At 42.1% G+C, this 19,256-nt stretch overlaps 2 protein-coding genes across 2 annotated transcripts; one reads left to right on the top strand and one right to left on the bottom strand.

Annotated features, from left to right (window-relative positions):
- Window positions 1–117: 117 nt before the first annotated feature.
- LOC115055941 (plasma membrane calcium-transporting ATPase 1-like) lies at window positions 118–13,956 on the bottom strand. Its single transcript, XM_029522063.1, has 20 exons — window positions 13,837–13,956; window positions 12,231–12,521; window positions 9,892–10,089; window positions 8,717–8,974; window positions 8,352–8,477; window positions 7,615–7,822; window positions 7,393–7,426; window positions 5,536–5,659; window positions 4,469–4,683; window positions 4,003–4,245; window positions 3,190–3,431; window positions 2,869–3,106; window positions 2,550–2,729; window positions 2,247–2,334; window positions 1,934–2,040; window positions 1,523–1,714; window positions 1,159–1,372; window positions 661–872; window positions 470–577; window positions 118–312 (listed from the first exon to the last, which is right to left on the bottom strand). Exons 2-20 carry the CDS (start codon window positions 12,424–12,426, stop codon window positions 118–120), a joined length of 3,378 nt encoding a protein of 1,125 aa, XP_029377923.1. The 5' UTR covers window positions 12,427–12,521; window positions 13,837–13,956.
- A 1,705-nt stretch (window positions 13,957–15,661) lies between these two features.
- On the top strand, window positions 15,662–19,032 carry bet1l (Bet1 golgi vesicular membrane trafficking protein-like). The gene is made up of 4 exons (XM_029523639.1): window positions 15,662–15,698; window positions 17,395–17,480; window positions 17,642–17,698; window positions 17,977–19,032. The coding sequence occupies exons 1-4, from the start codon at window positions 15,680–15,682 to the stop codon at window positions 18,142–18,144; spliced, it is 330 nt and encodes a 109-aa protein (XP_029379499.1). The 5' UTR covers window positions 15,662–15,679; the 3' UTR covers window positions 18,145–19,032.
- The last annotated feature ends 224 nt before the right edge of the window (window positions 19,033–19,256 follow it).

Below are 19,256 nucleotides of genomic sequence, written 5' to 3'. Positions count from 1 at the left end.
ACAAATCTGGAGTCTTCCGTTTTTAGCATAAAACTAAAATTTACCTGTTTGAAGAATATTTTCCAGCTCTGTTTCCTGATTCTCTCACTCGGGTGAGATTTTCTTTTTCAAAAGAAACTATACCTGCGTCTGGATGCGGCTGAGGCCTCGACACCAGAGCACTTGGCTCTTCCTCAGCTCCATCTCAGCGTGGTCAATGGTATCCAGGCCCTTCATCTCCTCCAGCTCTTCCTCAGGGATCTCCTCCTGCTGTGTGCCATGACCTGCCGTCTTCAGAAACTTGAGCCACTTGGTGGGGACACTAGACACCAGCTGAGACAGTGAGGGGGGGGGGGAGGAGGGGGGCAACACAAATATCAGACCAATGTCACAAACAGCAGCAGCACTTCCTGTATCTAAACTCTGTGGCCACAAAAATCATCATAGATCGTTACAGTGTTTGATGAGAGAAGATTCCAGATCTACTCACCTGACCCCACAGGAGGCTGCCTATGCCCAGAAAGATACACCACAGCCACTGGTCGATGGTCAGACTCACACAGCTGAACGGTTTACCACCAAACTGCACTATGATGACCTACAAGAGGACCAAGTCCCAATATCATCATCATCATCCCACCCACCTCTGTGAACCTGACCAGGTGTGATGACTGAAGTTACCTGTACCACCAAGGTTCCCAGGATGATAGAGCAGAAGATTGGATTTTTGAAAATGCCGTCGAAGACGTTCCTCTCCCCGTGGATCTTGCGGGCATTGAGCTCATTAAAAATCTGCATGAGGACAAAGGTGTTGAACACGATGGTGTAGTGCTCAGAGGGCGGGGCGTGGAGGGGAGCGTTCCTGCCGCTGTCGATGTCAAACAATTCCTCGCCTGAGAGGAGGAAGAAGGTTATTGAAGGAGACATCAACCCAAGGCATCAAGTCTTTACATCAAAACATTCATTTCTAAAGATGGAACTATGGTGCTGTTAGTGGGATTAACTCAACATGAATTAGTTCATTATAATACATTAAGATGGTCTTTATATTTTTGCAGGAGTTATGTTTGTAAGGACAATTTTTGTGAAGCAAATTTAGGAGATAAGAATCCATTAAAATCCTTAATGCTTATTGCTTTATGGCCCTGAACTCAGAAACACTGTGGTGCGTTCACTGACCAATGAATAACAGGACAAAGATCACTGTCAGCTGGTAAATGCCATGCCCCAGGATGTTCTTCATCATGGTGCGAGAGATGAGTGGTTTCTTGCGGCCGTACGGGCTCCTGAGCAGCAGCGCCTCTGTCGGGGGCTCGGTGGCAAGAGCTAGTGAAGCAAAGGTGTCCATGATGAGGTTGACCCACAACATCTGAACAGCTTTCAGGGGAGAGTCCTAGAAAAGTTTTAGAAGATCAGGAAACAAGGATAAGTTCAAGTTTGTTTGTTTTTTTTTTTTAAGTGAGCTTTCATCCTCGACCAAAAACATTAAATAAGAGACGGCCCCGTAACTGCCAACAGAATCATCAGCTCAGTCGCCTCTCACCTGGGTGATGCAGGCTCCGGAGAAGGCCACGATGACGGCGACCACGTTGACGGTGAGCTGGAACTGCAGGAACTTAGAGATGCTGTCATAAACGTTTCTGCCCCACATGACGGCTTTCACGATGCTGGTGAAGTTGTCGTCAGTTAGGATGATGTCAGATGCCTCCTTTGCCACGTCTGTCCCTGCGATGCCCTGCAAGACAAAGTTTGTAGGTCACCTTAAGTAAACCGGACACTAAACCTGACGCTTAGCTGAGGTTCGGACTTCGGTGTATCTGATAGAGCCATCAACTGTTTGCTAAACCAAACCTGACAGAAACATGAAGGTACAATAACAGATAAGGTCACATCAGCTGATATTAACATGCTTTGGACACGTCCATCCTGTCTCATAAGCAGCAGTTTCAGTTACCATGGCGAAGCCAACATCTGCTTTCTTGAGTGCTGGTCCGTCGTTCGTTCCATCACCAGTCACCGCGACAACCTGCCTCTGTTCCAGCACTGTGCTGTCAATGATACCTGAGAAGACAGCAAAGAAACTCAGCTAAAAACTTATTTGGTCTGCTGCTCATCACTTTTATTCTGATGTAATATCTTTGGTTTGAACTTATGTCAGGACTTTGTGTTGCTTTAAGCTCACATTTTCTTCTCTTTATGTTCTTGAAAGTTTATTTCTGATGATGTTTATAAGTATTCAATACACTGTTGGTTAAAGTGGATCTGACCTTTAACCAGAGTATGTTTGTCCGTTGGTGATGATCTAGCGAGGACTCTCAGCTTTGGCCAAATCTTATCAATACGCTCCTGCTCAATCTACAGAGAGCGAGAGAGAGAGCAAGTATGAGAAGTTTCATTGGCAAAGCATTGATTTCATTTAATTTCAGTACATTGGGTGTTTTTCTACACCAATGGGCCCCAACTTCAAGGGGTCACAAAGGAAAATCCAGAAAAAAAGTCTTCATAAAAACTACACATTAAACAAACAACATTGCTTCCTGGTAGACTTTGGGAAAGTTTGTTTGTCTGACCTCTCCTAGCTCATTCCGGATCTGGCGGTTGAACTCTTTTCCCTCAATACACAGGAAGTCGTCTCCAGGCTGCAGGATGCCACATTTGATGGCGATGGCCCGTGCGGTGTTGATGTTGTCTCCGGTCACCATACGGACAGTGATCCCTGCCCGCTGGCACTTTTTGATGGCATCTGGTACCTGAAAAGACAAACAGTAGACAACATGCATGTTGCATGTTTAACAAAGCTCTGCACAAATGACAGATGATGAACACCAGGTTCAGGCCTCTCTTCAGGTGTTTCTGTTCTTGTTTGTTTTTGCTGTGATCATAACATACCTCAGGTCGCACAGGGTCCTCAATGCCAACCACAGCGATGCAGGTGAGCCTGGAGAGGATGTGGGCCTCATTGTCCCAGTCAGGCTCTCCGTCAGCGGCAGAGAAGTCTCTGTAGGCAAGGCAGATGGTCCTGAGCCCCTCTGATGCCATTGGCTCAATCACATGCTTCACCAGGTGATCACGATCCCGAGGTTTGAGGTCTTTGGATTCACCGTTGGCTATCAGGATCTTACAGCACCTGGAACCACGCAACAGTCATGTGACTGTGACCTGAGTGAGTACAGAGCCGCGTCAACAGCAGCAGGAAACAAGTAAACCTACTTCTTGAGCAGGATCTCAGAGGCCCCCTTGCTGAACATTCGGTAGCTGCCATCATGGTTTTTCAGCACGGTACTCATGGACTTCCTCGCAGAGTTAAAGGTGTAGACCTTGAACAGTTTCTCCTCGGGGATTTCATTGCGGATGCTCTGATAGTCTCGGTGCAGGTTGTGGGCGAAGCCCAGTAAGGCACATTCAGTCTTGTTTCCCACCTGACGAGGTAGCCCACCCTCCTTCTCTGGAGGCTGAAGGCAGAAAGGACATAAAAATTAAAATAAATATTTTATGTAGCAACAATGTTTTGACTTTCTAGTTTGCTTCATGACTCAGTTCCATACCCCAGGCTGAGAAACGGTGCCACTGAACCTCATGATCTGATAATCCAGAGAATAATCATCTCATTGATTGATACTGATACAGTTTAATTAATTACTTAATTAATTGCATGGAGATGATGTACATTGTTAGTATTATTATGCCCAGTATTCAACACCTGGAAGGATGGATCATGGACTTGGGAAGAACCCACTAAAGATTATTTACTTTGATTTAGATTTTTTTCTGATGATGATGTTCTGAGAAAGTAATCATGAGACAAATAGATTATGAAAACCATCAATCATCAACACGAGCCTAACTGATGATAGGACACTGATCCTTATTGGGACTTCATTAACTCTTGTAGTGGAGCCTGTTTGCTTCCTCTGTGCTCTGATTGGTGGACCCCAGAGGCAAAGATAAGATGAGTCCTGAGCTGCTGTGGCAGCTCTCCAAACCAACCTGCTTCCTGAATGGACAGCTATTTTTGAAGCTCACCATAATCTTGGTGGTGTAGGCGCAGTTGACTCCGATGCCCAGGATGAGCAGGTCCAGTGTCTTGGCAGGGATCCTGCTCGGCTCTGGCACCTGTTTGTAGTAGGTTCCTGCGATGTAGGCCTGCACCACTGTCATGCGGTTCATAGTGAGTGTCCCTGTTTTGTCAGAGCAGATGGCCGTGGCATTGCCCATCGTCTCACAGGCGTCAAGGTGGCGAACAAGGTTGTTGTCTTTCATCATTTTCTGATAAAAAATAAAGTGAAAGAAGAAAGAAGTTTTCTGACTCTGAATTTACTACACATTTACAACAAGACCTGTGTTTGATCCAGGAATGTCTGGAAAGTTACTGCTCTGACTAAGGGAAATAACCAACTGTGAAATTAGTAGATAATATTAAAATTATATGATACCTGTTACTTAACATATTACTTTACACAGGACTGTTTAACTCTGTGTTCAAGCAGACCTTGACTGAGTAGGCCAGGGAGATGGTAACAGCCAGAGGGAGACCTTCAGGCACAGCCACCACCAGCACCGTCACACCGATGATAAAGAACTTGACGATGAACTGCACATAGATAGGTAAACATTCATTGGCCCAGGGAACCCCCTGAATCCAGAAGGTATCGATCAGGAAGCGAACGATGAGGATGATGACGGTGATGGTTGACATAAACAGACCTGAAGACACAGACGCCAAGAGAGAAACACAGGGAGGTTAGGTCATCTGTAAACCAGATTTGTGCCTGGATTTATAAAGCATAAGTATCACTCCAAAGAAACATGCTGACAATCAACCCAAGACGAAAACTAGTTCTCTCAGAGACTAGGACTTGCACATACAATGACCCCCTGAAAGAGTTGGACATTAATATGAGCCAATACTAGCACTAAATCATAAGAAAAACTTTACTAATACAAGAGGAACTTTCTTTATTGAGCAGGCCCAGGTAATATTATTTACGGACCCAACTTTCCTACCTGACAGAGCACTCGGTGACAGTAAAAAAGAAAAAGAAACCTACAGAAGAACCAGACAGATGACCATTAAAGCCTTTCTAGATGAGGCACACCCTGGAATATGAAAACTGAAGCAACTTCTGGTTTGGCTTTCAGTTTCTTCTGATGCAAACGTTGTCTATGCAGTCCATACCAAAACTCTGTAGTGCCTTTAAGAAATTTGGAGCCCTCGTATACAAGAAAATATAATAATTTGGTAGGCTTCCCTTCATATGCATTAATGGGGGCATGAATCAAATTAAAGTTATTAATGTTTTCCTTAAGAGTGACTTCTGGGTCTGAACAATCTATTTAAATTCAATCATTCAGGATTGTTATCATGTCATCCCTGCACACAAGACAATCTCAGTCCAGACGTTCTGGTCTGACATTCCCTGAAGATAGAACAAGCTCCTGAGATGTATCAGATTTGAGGTGTAGTATTTGTAGTCCAGAGAGCAGGAAAAAATATGCTTCACCTTGTAATTTCTGGGTATTCACAGCTTCTTCACTGAGCTTATTATTTGTTCGTACCTGCTTTGCCTATCTGTACAGCCAGTTTGGTCAGTTTTCCCTGAAGGACAGACTTCTCCTTCTTTGGTAAGTTTTTATTCTTCTTGTCGTCGCCATCTTCATTGAGTGGTTCCATCTCTACGTTCTTGTTTTTCCCTTCCAAGACAAAGAAGTGTTCAGTAAAGCATTCACTTGTGACAGACAACAATCATCAAGCTGATACTACTGATTATTCAAGTCAAGTTAAGCCAGTTTAATTTATATCGGTTCTTTCATACATTCTCAAACAACAGCCAGCATTCAAATACTGTCTTCTACTCTTACAGCAAAGTTAGAAATGCAGTTTGCTCTTTTTCAATTACTGTTAAGCTGCCAACTTCCTTCAGGTTTAAATAATGATATAATGTAAAATCAATTCGGAGGACCTGAAGATGGTGATCACAGTATATGGCCTAGACACAAGGACAAATCATCAATTTGACTCTTAATCATTATCAAAAGTTTGTGTTAACAGAAAATGAAACTGTCTACAATTATAAATAGATTAATTAAAAAAGTATTCTAATAAAAAGTAATTATCAACAACCAAAAATAGTTAGGCCAAGTAAATGTTTGCATTTAAACATTGAAATACTAACATGTTCAGCACATCTGTATCACATATGAAGACAAGGGTACTTGTAATGACATCGCTCCGAATGGGTGGGTTTGTCTAATGCCAGTCTGGAGTTTATTGTGCTGTCTTGGTTAACCTCTGAAATTACTTACTTACAAACCAACTAACCCAACTCTATCATATCTGTTTCTCTGAAACGCAACAGTTACAATAAACAACACAACACAGCCAAGTAGCTCTATAATTCTACGACAGTGAGGGCATCTACAAGTTTGTGTGTGTGTGTTTGTGTGTGCATGAGTGTGTGAGTGTGAGCGTGCTGATCCCAGCTCAGTAATGAGGTTATTAGTGGGCAGGCAGCAGCAGCAGGCAGGAGAAGAAAGCAGCTGCTGAGCTTAAGGCTGATAATCTGCTTGGTCCTAATCACCATCACCCGAGTCAGGAGCACCTGCTGCTACTGCTCAGACCACAGGGACACACGCTGCACCATGTGGGGCCAGAAGGACCCAAAGAGACCCAAGAGTCAGAACCTGACATCCACCGAAGACCCCTGTCCTGCTGCAGGATCTGTGACCATTCTGATCCAAACCACCTCTTGTGAACCAACAGTGACTCACAACGTTCAGATCGACAGCTCACTTTTCTCTAAGAAATGTTGTGTTATGAAAAATACACAATTTTTATGTCTCATCAAACGGCCACTGTCATCCCACAGGGACACCAACCTGTGCTGTGAAAACAACCAGCATGTTCAATGCAGGCTTCACTTTCTCACACAGTAACTCACATAACTGAAGCACCGACATGCTGCTCACCTTTCTTGACTTTGTCATCTTTTTTACCTGTAAAAGAAAATATGCAACATCCAATCCAATTATTTATACACATTGAAAGAAACATGAACAACTGCATTCACACAACAAAGCAGAAAAAAAAAACACATTCTTTGCTGTTCACTACTTATTGAGAAACTCAGAACCAAGTTGAGTTCTCCACCAGATGAAGTCAAAGAACTTTTAACTTTGAATGCTGGTCAGCTCCATCTTGACAGGTGAGTTTTTTATGGCATGTTACTACCAGTAAAAAAAAGAAAGCAGGATTGCATCCCATCTCTCAGAGTGTGATGTGAGAGTAAATGGCCTTGATGCCAAACTGCTGCTGATGGGTAGGCCAGTGCTTTACATGAACACTTGTCACCACTGGATGTGAGTTACTGTGAAGTCCATTTAGTATCTGCTCTGTGATATGGATAAGTGTCTTACATTAAAAAGTTCTGCTTTCAGAGGGAAAAGCTGGCTGTTTTATATTCTTATATAATTTTCATGCTGTGCTCGTGGTTGCTTAAGCACACACAGTAATGCCAGAAATGAAAAGAACTATACAGAGTTCATCCCACAGCACCTTTCTCCCCTTTGCACAGTCAAACATCACACTGTGATAACTGAATGGCAACCAGCTAAAGGAGCTCCCTTTATACTCTGCACTTACTTTTCTTGTCCTTCTTCTCTTTCTTCTTCCGCTCCTCTTTCTTCTTCTCCTTCCCAGTTTTCCTCTTTTCTTTTTCAGCCTTTTCCTCTCCATCGCCGTCCCCCTCCTCGCCCGCACCGAGCAGTGTGAAGATGATGCCAGTCTGAGAATTCACGCCTACGGCAGTGACCACCATTTTCCCAGAGCCCTCCATCACATGGGTGCCTGAAAGAGAGAGATAGAGAGAAAGAGAGTAAGAAACTGAGGTTATTTTTTCCCTTTTTTAAATTTTACTTCTCATTACTGTTAAAAATGTATTTTTTTTCTATCCTAGTAAAGAGGTTTTACTTTTGGAACTCACAGTACATGCTATCAGTATATACTGACATACATGTCAATATGTGATCTTGATATGGAAGTGGAAGAGGATGTGATTGGATTGATGATGCGGGAGGAACGCACAGGTCAACAATCTGTGGCTGCATGGCTGCAGAGTATGATGTTTCATATATATTAATATAATATTAATATATTTTCTTAAAGCTGTTTCTCTGGGAACCTTCCTTAAGTAATCAGTTTGAATAAGCATAAAATATTCAAACAAATGGTTAATTATTTCAGTGCAGGAAGCGTTCAGCCTGCAGATGTGAAAGCCAGAAAGACTCTCAGCAGAAAATCAGCTGTGGATTATGGGAGCTGGCAGTGACAGCTCAGGTCACACCGAACTCTACAATTTAATATGAGAGTGAAGCACCTGAGAGCATCATGGCGTCTTCGCTGACACTCTTCTTGACATGATCTGATTCCCCAGTCAGAGAGCTCTCATCCATCTTCAAATCGTTGCTCTGAATGAGGATGCCGTCAGCAGGGAGGAGGTCACCTGGAACATTGAGACACAGCGGTAAGGTGTCATAATAGGTCATTGTCATCAGGTCGTACCAAAATGAAACTTTTTTTAATGGCTTACTTTGAGAAAGTAATAGAGCTATAATTAACGTAGAAAATTATGATTTTAATCAATGATCAAAGAATGACACGAGAAGATATTGCAACATGCACCTTGCGTTTTGATATGCACCTCATCATTTAAGTTGGTTTATTTGGTTTTTGTTCTCTCACCATATTTAACCTGTGCAATGTCTCCGACAACGATCTCAGACACGTTGATCTGGACCACCTGCCCTCCTCGGACCACAGTGAACTTCTGTTCCTGCTCAATGCGGCTCTGGAGGCCACGGAACTGCTTCTCTTTGCTCCAGTCATTGAAGGCCGTAACCAGAACCACACACACCACGGACAACAGAATGGCGGCACCTTCGATCCATCCGGTCTCACCCTCACCCTCCTCCTCCACACCACCGGCCGCCTTGCCACAGTCTGAACAGAGAGCAGGCAGGATGAAGATTTCAGTTTGTGATTGTGTGTTGGTGCACATTTCACTGTACACTGACAAAATAGGTGACCTCTAACCTTCACACATCACAGGACCTTGATTTTTTTGGAACATGTGGTTTTACTGCTGTAACCCCCCCCCCCCCCCCCCGAAACTGGTTTTATGTCCGTTTATGAAGCTAATCTGCACTGTTTTATAAACCCTACAGGCTACCAAAGTCACAACAAAACGTTAAAACTGACTCCTTCAGAGAGATGTACATAAAGCTCAGGGTGAATTCTGGGAACAAATTGCTTGCTGGAAGATAATGGTGATGGTGAAAGCTGACAGGTAAACCAGGTGTAATTTTAAAAATGCATAAAGTTTCATTCCCTTCAGATTTTCTGCCTGGACTGTCAGTGATGAGGCAGCACAAATGAAAATGATAATTTAAAAGCAGCAGCCAATACCAGTTTGTGTGCTGTTGTCACAGACATACTTGGTGGCCTGTCCTGGAGTTGTTTACTGTGTCTGACCAATACTCAGTCCAACATAGAATACAAACATGGACCAAAGCGGCAGACAACTGACACTTCCTCTCTATTGTGACTCTATTTCTCCTTATGACCAGTCAGATTCAGCCTGGTTTTGATGAACTGACCTTTCTGTCATTCGCAAAACCTAATTCAGTTAAACGAACATTCTGAGACAAGTTGCAGAAAAAAGAAAGAGGGAGAGAATGGATTCAAGAACCTGTGACTGAATCCAACAAGCTTTGAGACTTCAAGAGACAAAATTTGTCTTAGTTAACATGCTGATCAGGCAGACACAGATAGATTCATTAGATTCAAATACAAAATGTTGAGGTTTCATTTGAACAGACAGAATGGCATGAATAAACAAATAAATAAAATGAACTCACGCTGTCTCTCTGCATCTGGAGGTCTGTAGAAAGAAAGGCCTAGAGAAACGATGGCTGCCACCTCCAGGATGATGAGCGTGGCATCCTGCAGGGCTTCCCAAACTAACTGCAAAAAGGTTTTTGGCTTTTTAGGAGGAATGACGTTCTGTCCAAACTCATTTTTTCTTTGGCTGATGTCCTCTGAGTTTCCATCTAAACCTGCAGCAGGAGACAATACTGTCACTGTTCATGTCCTCCTCTAAATTTGTATTTAATGCAACAGTTTTTGAGCTAACGCAGCCCACATGTTATAAATTCTGAGGCACAAAGTGGTTTAATCACTGATAAATTATTATGAATTATTATGAGGTTAACAGGGTAGGTTTGATTATAAGGAAGCCAAAATGAGGGTTGTGAGCTGGTTTGACAAGCAAAAAGAAAAATGTACTGTGCACACTTCAAGCTCAGAACACATACAAAAACAGGCTTATTATTCAGTGCTAACCAGAGACAATGATGTGAAAACGTCCTGGTGTTCATTGTCCTTTCACTGACAAAGTCTGGTATGTTATACTGTTGTTGCCAAAACTTTCATCCCAGCATGATCCAATTTATATACAAAAACAGGACCAACAGTGGCTTCATTACATTTCACTGTGCACTGCGCTGATGAGCTGATGTGCTCACTATCCACCTTCTAATGGAGACAAGACAATTCTGTTAATTATTACTAAAAGCCCACAGGCTCCGTTCTCCTGACCAGTCATTATTAGATTAACCGGCCCACTTTCTTTTTCTTTTTTTTCACTGTGACCTGACTGCAAATAAGATCACAGAGCACCACACTCTTTCTTGTAGAGGATAAAACATGAGCTCAAAGGCTGTGCACCCCTGAGGCCTTTTTTGTAGAATCTACTGCAAGAATGTATAAAAATGTTGTATTCCAACCTTCTCTTGATTTCCAGCATATTAATGCTGCTGACTGTCATGTAATCTAGTATGTACCTATACACTGTCTGATCCTTTGAAAATCCTGTTGTCTTCTATAAAACCAGGCCTGTACTCTGTACTTAGATAAACTGAAGTAAACCTTAACAGGACATAGTAATTCAGATCTTATGCATTGCAACATGTAGCGCAGCTGACTGTAGTTCTGGATTCGGTAATCATAATGTCTTTGAGCAAATACCATGTTAATTCCATTAGTTTGGAAAAGGTGACACATAGTTTCATCCTGCTGTTTGTGTTGCTGTGTGCAGAGCTGCAGACTGGTTTCCTCTGTGGGGCAGCACAACATGTCAGGACGTGCTCAGGTCCCTTTGGACACACTACGGCTGATTCGGTCAGTCTCAGCAATTTCTTTGCATTTCTCCTCACTTTGTCTGAAACTGAAACACAGCCAGTGTGCACTGCGCTTTCAGGTAAGTGGGATGACAATGAAAGTTAATGTATCTCTCCTTCCAGCTATTATTGCAGAGCTGCAGAGAAGTGAAGCAGTGTGAAGGATTTTTTCCGCTGATTACTGCTGCTGACATTTTACTGCTCCTGTCAGCAGGAGTCAAAACACTGAAGTTGTTTACGAAGCATGTGCAAGACGGACAGACTGAATGAATTAATGATGAGGAATAAAATGTCAAGGGGCAGATGTATGAGACACACTGAGTCCACTGGCTGCAGCCAGCAGGGTGGTACAACTTCACTAAAAAATAATGAATGTTGACTTGGTGGATTATGTCTCCAGAGATTGACTTTTACAGAGATGAACTGAAACCAAGGGCTTTCATGGAAGAAAGGAAATCAATCTGAAAACTGATTTAATGTGGGTCAGTGACATCTGGCTGATACCAAATCCACTTAACAAGGTCACTATCAGCACCGGGACCAATCAGATGGCGCCTTCATAAAATGATCAGTGCATCCCAAGTTAAGAACGCACCGATTTTTCACACAGTATACTCAAAGGTTTCCTATAAGCTTACTTAGAGGTGTCGCCACTTGAATTTTTCAGATTTTAAATGCAGCATTTACACTCGAGAACATACTGTCCCAATCCTGACACTGTGCAGAGGACGATCAACAGACTCTGCAGGTTATAGCTGACTTTGACACTGTCCGCATTCCCTGAAGCCTAAACATTATTTGTCACCTGTTGGTTCAATGTTAGGGGGGTCAGGTCTGTGAGTCAGATGTCAAATGGCAGGATAAAGCACCATCCCACTCCCCCTTAAAACTTAATTTAGAGTGGAGCATCACACTGCCAGTAGCTGATTCACATTTGAAGTGTTGGGGTGTTGTAGAAGGAAGTCAGCCCTAAAGGAACTAAAACTGAACACAGAGGCAGATTTTCTGAACATGTTTACCCTCGACAGGTGACGTCCTCAGTCTGGCACATAGTCCATTAACATCTCCGTAACATTTTTGGATCTTCGTTTGTGCCTCTGCTCCTCTCAGCTCCATGAGCGAGCGCAGCTCCATGAGCGAGCAGCTGAACCCTGACTCGTGGTTGGCCTCATCACGTCGGCCATATTTAGACCCACGAAAACTGTTATTGGCCATGTCCTCTCCGTTGTGACTTGACAGAGGCCTTCCTGTGAAACACAGACTCAGTGGTAGGCCTGAGGTGCAGATCTGGCCTTACAGGGACTCTGTGACTGTAGGAGAAAAGAGAGATCAGGTTATTTCAGAGGCCTCATTGAAATACAAAAGCATGACTCTCAAGGACAAATGTAGAAATATAACCACACAAAGGACGTGACTTGACTTCATAGTTGTGCCTGGGTGCAGGACACCAAGGTCATGTCCTCAATACTGGTTCCAGGGGGAGGGAAATTACAGTCAACTATTACATGCTAATGACATGAGGGACTGATTCTCTACACTTTTGGCTGGCAAAACATTTAATCAGTGAAGACATAATCGTTTCACTTTCAGAATATGAGAATGTCTTGAAATAATCATATCGAAGAATTTAGTTGAAACTATAAATGAACAGGAAAACTAATAAATTGTGCAATCAGCAAGGAAGGCCATTGATTTGATTTGAGTAATGTGGCTTGATGAGCATTTGCTGAACAGGTCAGATTACTTTAATGTATGAATATGTAACTGTTCCATCACAAATAATTAATAATTTATAGCCAAAAATCCAAATAGAGCTATGACCACAGTAGCTAACTCAGAGGCAGCAGCAGGAGAAAACATGAAGTCAACGTAAGAACCAGAATATTTTCTGGTTCTTATGTTGACAGAAAATATTATTTTAAGTCTCTTTATCTGGGGAAACAGGATGATGGAAATATCAAGAAAAAACAAGCTCGATGAAGAAAATGCTTTTATCAACTTGGAAACTGTTAAGACCCAATATATGTGACCCAGCAGTGTGCTCTGTCCTCTATCCCTGCTTCACCAAACGGTACAGACTCTAACAGATTGAGCTGCAACATTTCTATGTGTGGCGTACGGTGCATGCCAGTGTGTGGACTAAAAGCCTTTATATTTGTTCCTCACAGGTTGTGACCTCTGCGCCTTCAACTGTAATCTGTGTCAATCAGTCAGCCGAGACTTAATCTGAGAAAGAGAGAAGCAGCCCGTTTAGGACCGTAGGAGAGGAAGAAAAGAGCTACAAAAGTAATCTCAGCAGCAAACTGAAGGGTAAAGCTCTGTTGCTCACTGTATAAAAGTATAAGTGAGTTATTGACTGTTAGTGGCTGTAAATCTCCATATTAGAGAAGCTGCAACAAGGGGACTTGGATTTTTAGCAGAGGAAATCTCTGTTGCCCGGTTACTAATGAACTAAACATCAAAGCAGCAGATACTCCTAAAACAGTAGCTGTCTGAATGTGTAGAATAAACTCAGCACCCCTCCACACTGAGGAAACACATTCAGGATCTTTGACAGAAAATGTTTTTGGAGCTTTATTGTCATTTTGTTCTTGCAATACTGAAAAGAAGAAAGGCTTTACTTACAGAAACTTCCCCCATCGCCTCCTGTTAGCAGCAGCAGGTGTTAGCAGCCGTCCGATTACTCTGAGCAGCAGCGTCACACACAGAGCTCCAGAAACAGCCCATAACCCAGCCACTGTCTGATGATATGCTTGCAAACCACAATTTATTCCCAAAACCAACCTGTTGTTTGGAATTTCAGTTTGACCTTCAGCAAGCTCTCAGTCACTAGCTGTGCTCCATCGGAGGAAAAAACAGGAGCTGGCTAAATGATTATCTGAGGAAAGCCTCGCTTAATCTAATTAGACAATCTGTGGCTTCAGGGAGCGCCAGAGAGCCTAGTGCTGCTGCAGCTCCTCCTGCTGAGAGGGACACGCTGGGTCTTCAAACTACAGGTCTACACAAACCAGGTCCACACTGACCACATCTGAAACTGCTATTGCTGCTGTAGCTCCTCCAGCTCACACCAAGTATACATACATCAGGTCTAAACTGGCCACAACTACACCTGCTGCTGGTGTGCACACGAGGTCTACGCAGACCCAGTTGTATGAAGCACATCTAAACCCCTTCCTTTCCACAGAATCTTTAACATTGAGAGAAGATGTAAACCTAAAGACAAGGTCAGTGTGCTCTTTAAAACTAATAGAGCAACCACCAGAAAACCGACCAGTAACCACTAAGAAAAACTCTAGTGCCCTGCTAGCACATCGAATAGAAACTAATAAACATCCCACTAACGGCAATGTCTGTTCTGTTCTCTGTCCTCTGACTGCATTAGCTGCTGTTCACAACTATTGTTTTCATTTGTTGCACACACATAAAACTCACCAGCTTCCCTTCCCCCCACCCTCTGAGCAGCAGTGATTCAGGCTGACGTCAGGTGGCACACGCACACACGTGACTCAAACACACATACACACACACACACAAAGGTGGATTACAGTGCAGAGAGAAACAGGAGGATTAACCAAACTCACATAGACACTTACACAAGGTGATATTGCTGTTTCATATTTGCATGATAGTGTTTTCACTGAGCTTAAATGACCTTTGACCCCACACTCTCACAGGGAAAACCACAGTAATAATTTCAAGACTCAATGGACAGATGAACCAGAGACTAGACCCATCCTCACAGCATCTCCAGTGTGTCAGAGCCTTGGTTTCATTCTGCCAACAAAACCATAATTGATTCAACTTTCTAACATGCACTTATTGTACACTCTTAATTGCATGTTTCATTTCAGACCTGGGATTGTTTAAAACTGTTATAATTTCAAATAAATAAAGTCATATCAAGAAGGATATTGAAGTCGGTGAAATAAATTAATTCTGGAAGAAATGGTTCAGTCAGTGCTGAGTAAACTGACTTGGGACGAGCTCACCAGTCTGTCGAGTTTGAGTTTGGTTCCACTTAGTGGTCAAACCCAGTCAACGCTCTGGAGCGCACATTTGGAGATCTGTGAACTACACTTCACTGTTCAACTTGGCACTGGGTGCTACGGAGCTGGAGGCACTACAAAAACAACAAATCTAATTAGTGACCTGGGCAATACAATCAGTCAACATTTTTTCATGACCCGGTCTCAACAGAAAACAGCAGAAACTGTCTGATTTCAGGCTCCAAGTGTAAACTGTTATCTCATCAGTCACATTGATCTAAAATTATATCATTTCATATTTAATGCTGCTGTATTTCATTTATTTAACGGAGAGCTAAGTAAAGATTGTGTTGGATCACTATAAGTCATGAATAAAAAACATTATGACACGCAGCCTGAAGCTGTTAGGTGGTGGTGGTGGTGGTTGGCGTGGCCACGTCAGTCAAATCTGTAAACAGCTGATCGTGACATCATTCACCAACATGGCGGACTGGAACAGAGGTACGGCTCTTCGACACGTACTCACTTCTCAATATTCAGCCGTTAACCGTCTCCACCGGCACGCGGCCAACGTTAAGACCGAGCGGCGAAGGGTAAAGGCCGGATGACAGGGCGGGTGGACCGCGGTGGTTCACGTCCAGACCCGTAGATCCGTCACTTAGAGCCGAGAACCAGCCTAGAACTTAGCCCGCTTGGCTAGCTAAGCAGTTAGCTGCTAAAGTACTTAAAGGAAAGCTGTGGTAACTTTGAACGGGTCTGGATGAATATGACATCAGTCCAAACTATAAGATTAATAGAAATATCTTACGAGCTGATTCTGAATGTATGCTTTTACAATTTACAACAATTTTACAACTGGGTAACTATCATGTTAGTGTCTGACCAGCTAAATTGGTCTGTTTACTTTAAGCTACTTCAAACCACAGGAAATGACAGTGCTTTTGCATTGTCAGAAATATCCCCATAATTCTTATAGTGATATATTTTTCTTTAAAAGGTCTGTAGTTTGGTTTGTAAGGGCCCATCCCAGTTCAACAGAGCACTGAGCATGGCTTAAATATAACTTGGTACACACTTATTATGGTTACTGTTCTGTTGTAAGAGAATACATTTAGATTTGAATGACCCCCGGTTATTTATTTATTTATTTTTAAACAGGAGCTCAAACCTGGAAATATACTTCTTTTCATCTCTCTTACTGCTAGCGGTATTTTGCAACCAATAGTTAGTGATAATTATTAGTTAGGAAATAAACCATTTTAAACTACATTCGGCTCTTCTTTTTTTAGTTTACACAAACTTTCATACTGTGCACATGTGTCTATTTACCTACATAATTATATTTGCTCATAAAGGAGCGGCTAGATGGCTTCTTCTTTATTTGTGTTTAATTTATCACCAACATTTCATTAAACTTACTTATAATAATAACAACATTAACAATGATAACCTGTACACGCTTGACAAAGGGTGTCACCATAGTAACCGACTACACACCTTCACTAGCGGAGCAACTGGAGGCAAAATTAACACAATTATGGATGAAATGTATTTAGCCCGGAGAGTCTGGCCACTGCTCATCAGTTTTAATTTATTATTATCATCACAATTTTAATGTCCCGGCTAGTTAAAACAAGGGAGGATGTCTCTTCAACGTGGCAAAGCATCTTTGCTAGCTCGCTAGCTCCCTCAAAAATTAGCAAAATGGCGGATGAACGGTTGGGCGACGCTACTTTTTGCGCGGTTTTAATGCGCAGTTAATTAAAACGGTATTATCCAAATACAAGAAGTAATCAACGCATTGTAATAATATAATTAAATACACAGAAGGTTAGCTAATTTGAAGTCAAACTCTTGAAAACTTACCACCGAATCAAATACAGCTGAAGATTTAATTGAGCCGTTGACGCTGTTAGAGAGCGACGTGTCTTGCGCGTATGATGACGTAACGTACGTACGTGTACGCACCACGCCTCCTGTCGATACTAGCGTTGGTTCAGTGTACAAAAAAGTTTTTCTTTGTCTTTTTAACGACTAAACGTTATCCAAAGAGAATTACGTGTTCAACTGTATCAGGAAGCAGAGCTGTGATATAAGCACGTCGTTCCGGTCCGTTTTGGCGGGTAGCATCAGGACTAGATGTTTGGAGGGAAAGCTGCTGTTTGTCTGTCTGATCCGCTGCTGTGTGCACATCCAGGTCATGGCTCTGTGGACGATATGCTGGATGCTGAAAACAAGCGTATGGCTGAGAACTTGGCCACCAAAGTCTCCAGACTGAAATCTGTGAGTCAAAACAAACATGAACTTCTATTCATCCGACTGTTTTGTCATGTCATTCACACACTTGTCGGTTTTAATGTCGTTTTATATATATATATTTTATTATTATTTCATATACACAACAGAACATGTGCGATCATCTGACCCATCTCTGTATCTGACAGCTGGCTTACGACATTGACAGAGAGGCTGAGGATCAGAACGATTATCTCGATGGCATGGTGAGTCCATCTGATCAATGAAACAATATAGAAAATTACATTAACAGTGGCCATCCTTTGGAAAGACCTGCTTTCTAAGTCTGATAAGTGCATTCCCTTCTCTCAAGCTATCATTAACCTACTCTTTCAAAGACTCATGGGAGCTGTAGTTGTTGAATGGTATTAAATGATAAATAATAATCTTCATAGAGCTTTCCCTACACTGTTAGTCATGTTTTCCTGTTGTACTTGTGCCAATAAAACCCTTCTTCATCTTCCTCTCCTCCTACTTCTTTCAGGACTCAAATTTCCTCAGTGCAACGGGCCTTCTCACTGGCAGCGTGAAGCGTTTCTCCACCATGGTCCGATCCGGCAGAGACAATCGCCGTATCCTCTGTTACGTCTCTATAGGCCTGGTTCTGGCCTTTTTCTTACTCTACTACTTGGTCTCCAGAATTCAACGCTGACCTGAAAACCAGATCAGTCAGAGGCAGGACCTGAAGATGATGTGGAGCTGAGACTTTTGACTCTGCCATCTGATCTGATTTAAATCATCTTTGTGCTTTTCCTGAACAATGAGGACTCATTTATTCTGCATCAAAGTGAGAAAATGAACAGGAAACTCACATAATTTTGAATTGTTGTACTGACCAGACTGACCAGGCACATCGATTTTGTGCAGGCTTTGTGTTTTGTGTTGGAAGCCACAGAGCAATAATATGTGTAAAGAGACAGTCGAGGGTGAATTCAGGTGCATGGGGGCCGACCACATTTGAGTGCAATAGGCTGAAGAAAATGTCAGTTATTACAAACTGAGTCACCACCTCAGTCCCCGAAGGCACAATCATGTAAAGCATATTTTGTACAGCAATGACTTAATCCTCTCTGCAAAATTGCTCAAAAATATATAACTAAAACTGAAGAACTCCAAATTAATAGTGCTGTTTCAAACCAACACTCAAAGTAATTAACAGCTGTATACTCCTAATCTTGGTGCCAAGAAACATTGTTTTGATTTTATTTAATTGGCAGTGATATTAATGGTCAAATTTGATGATCAGAGGATGGAGCAAATGTTCACATTACACAATGTAATGTGACGTAAAAAAACAACAATTAGCATTTTCAGATGTGCTTTCATTACGTTTGATCTATATTTAGTAAAAATTATTCATTTGAAAAGTCGGGACCTGCTCTTGTCGTGACTTACAGAAACATTTGTGGGAGAAAGGGTGAAGTTTACTTTTCTATGTGTTCACATTCCAGGCTCTCAGCTGCTGATTGACGACAGTGAACATTTAAAATGATTTTATTTTTAATACACATGTAATAAATAGTTTTAATTGTAAAACCTGTTTTGGATGTTTTTTTTTACATGAATCATTAAGAGTTTTGGAACTATGCAAGATATATAGGCGATATATTGTTTTTCTTTGTCATTGTACTGTGTCAGTTCATATTTATAATGATGCAAAAGCGAGAAGAGGTTTTTATTTTGATAAAGAATACATAACAATTCAATAAAAGTGCATACAAGAATAAAATGTTGGATCACATCTGAGTCATTTGGGTGTTATTT

This window comes from Echeneis naucrates, chromosome 16, assembly GCF_900963305.1.
Source record: "Echeneis naucrates chromosome 16, fEcheNa1.1, whole genome shotgun sequence".
NCBI classification, from domain to species: Eukaryota; Metazoa; Chordata; class Actinopteri; order Carangiformes; family Echeneidae; genus Echeneis; species Echeneis naucrates.
The sequence above is the reverse complement of the archived record's forward strand: the minus strand, read 5'-3'. Positions and strand labels throughout refer to the sequence as shown.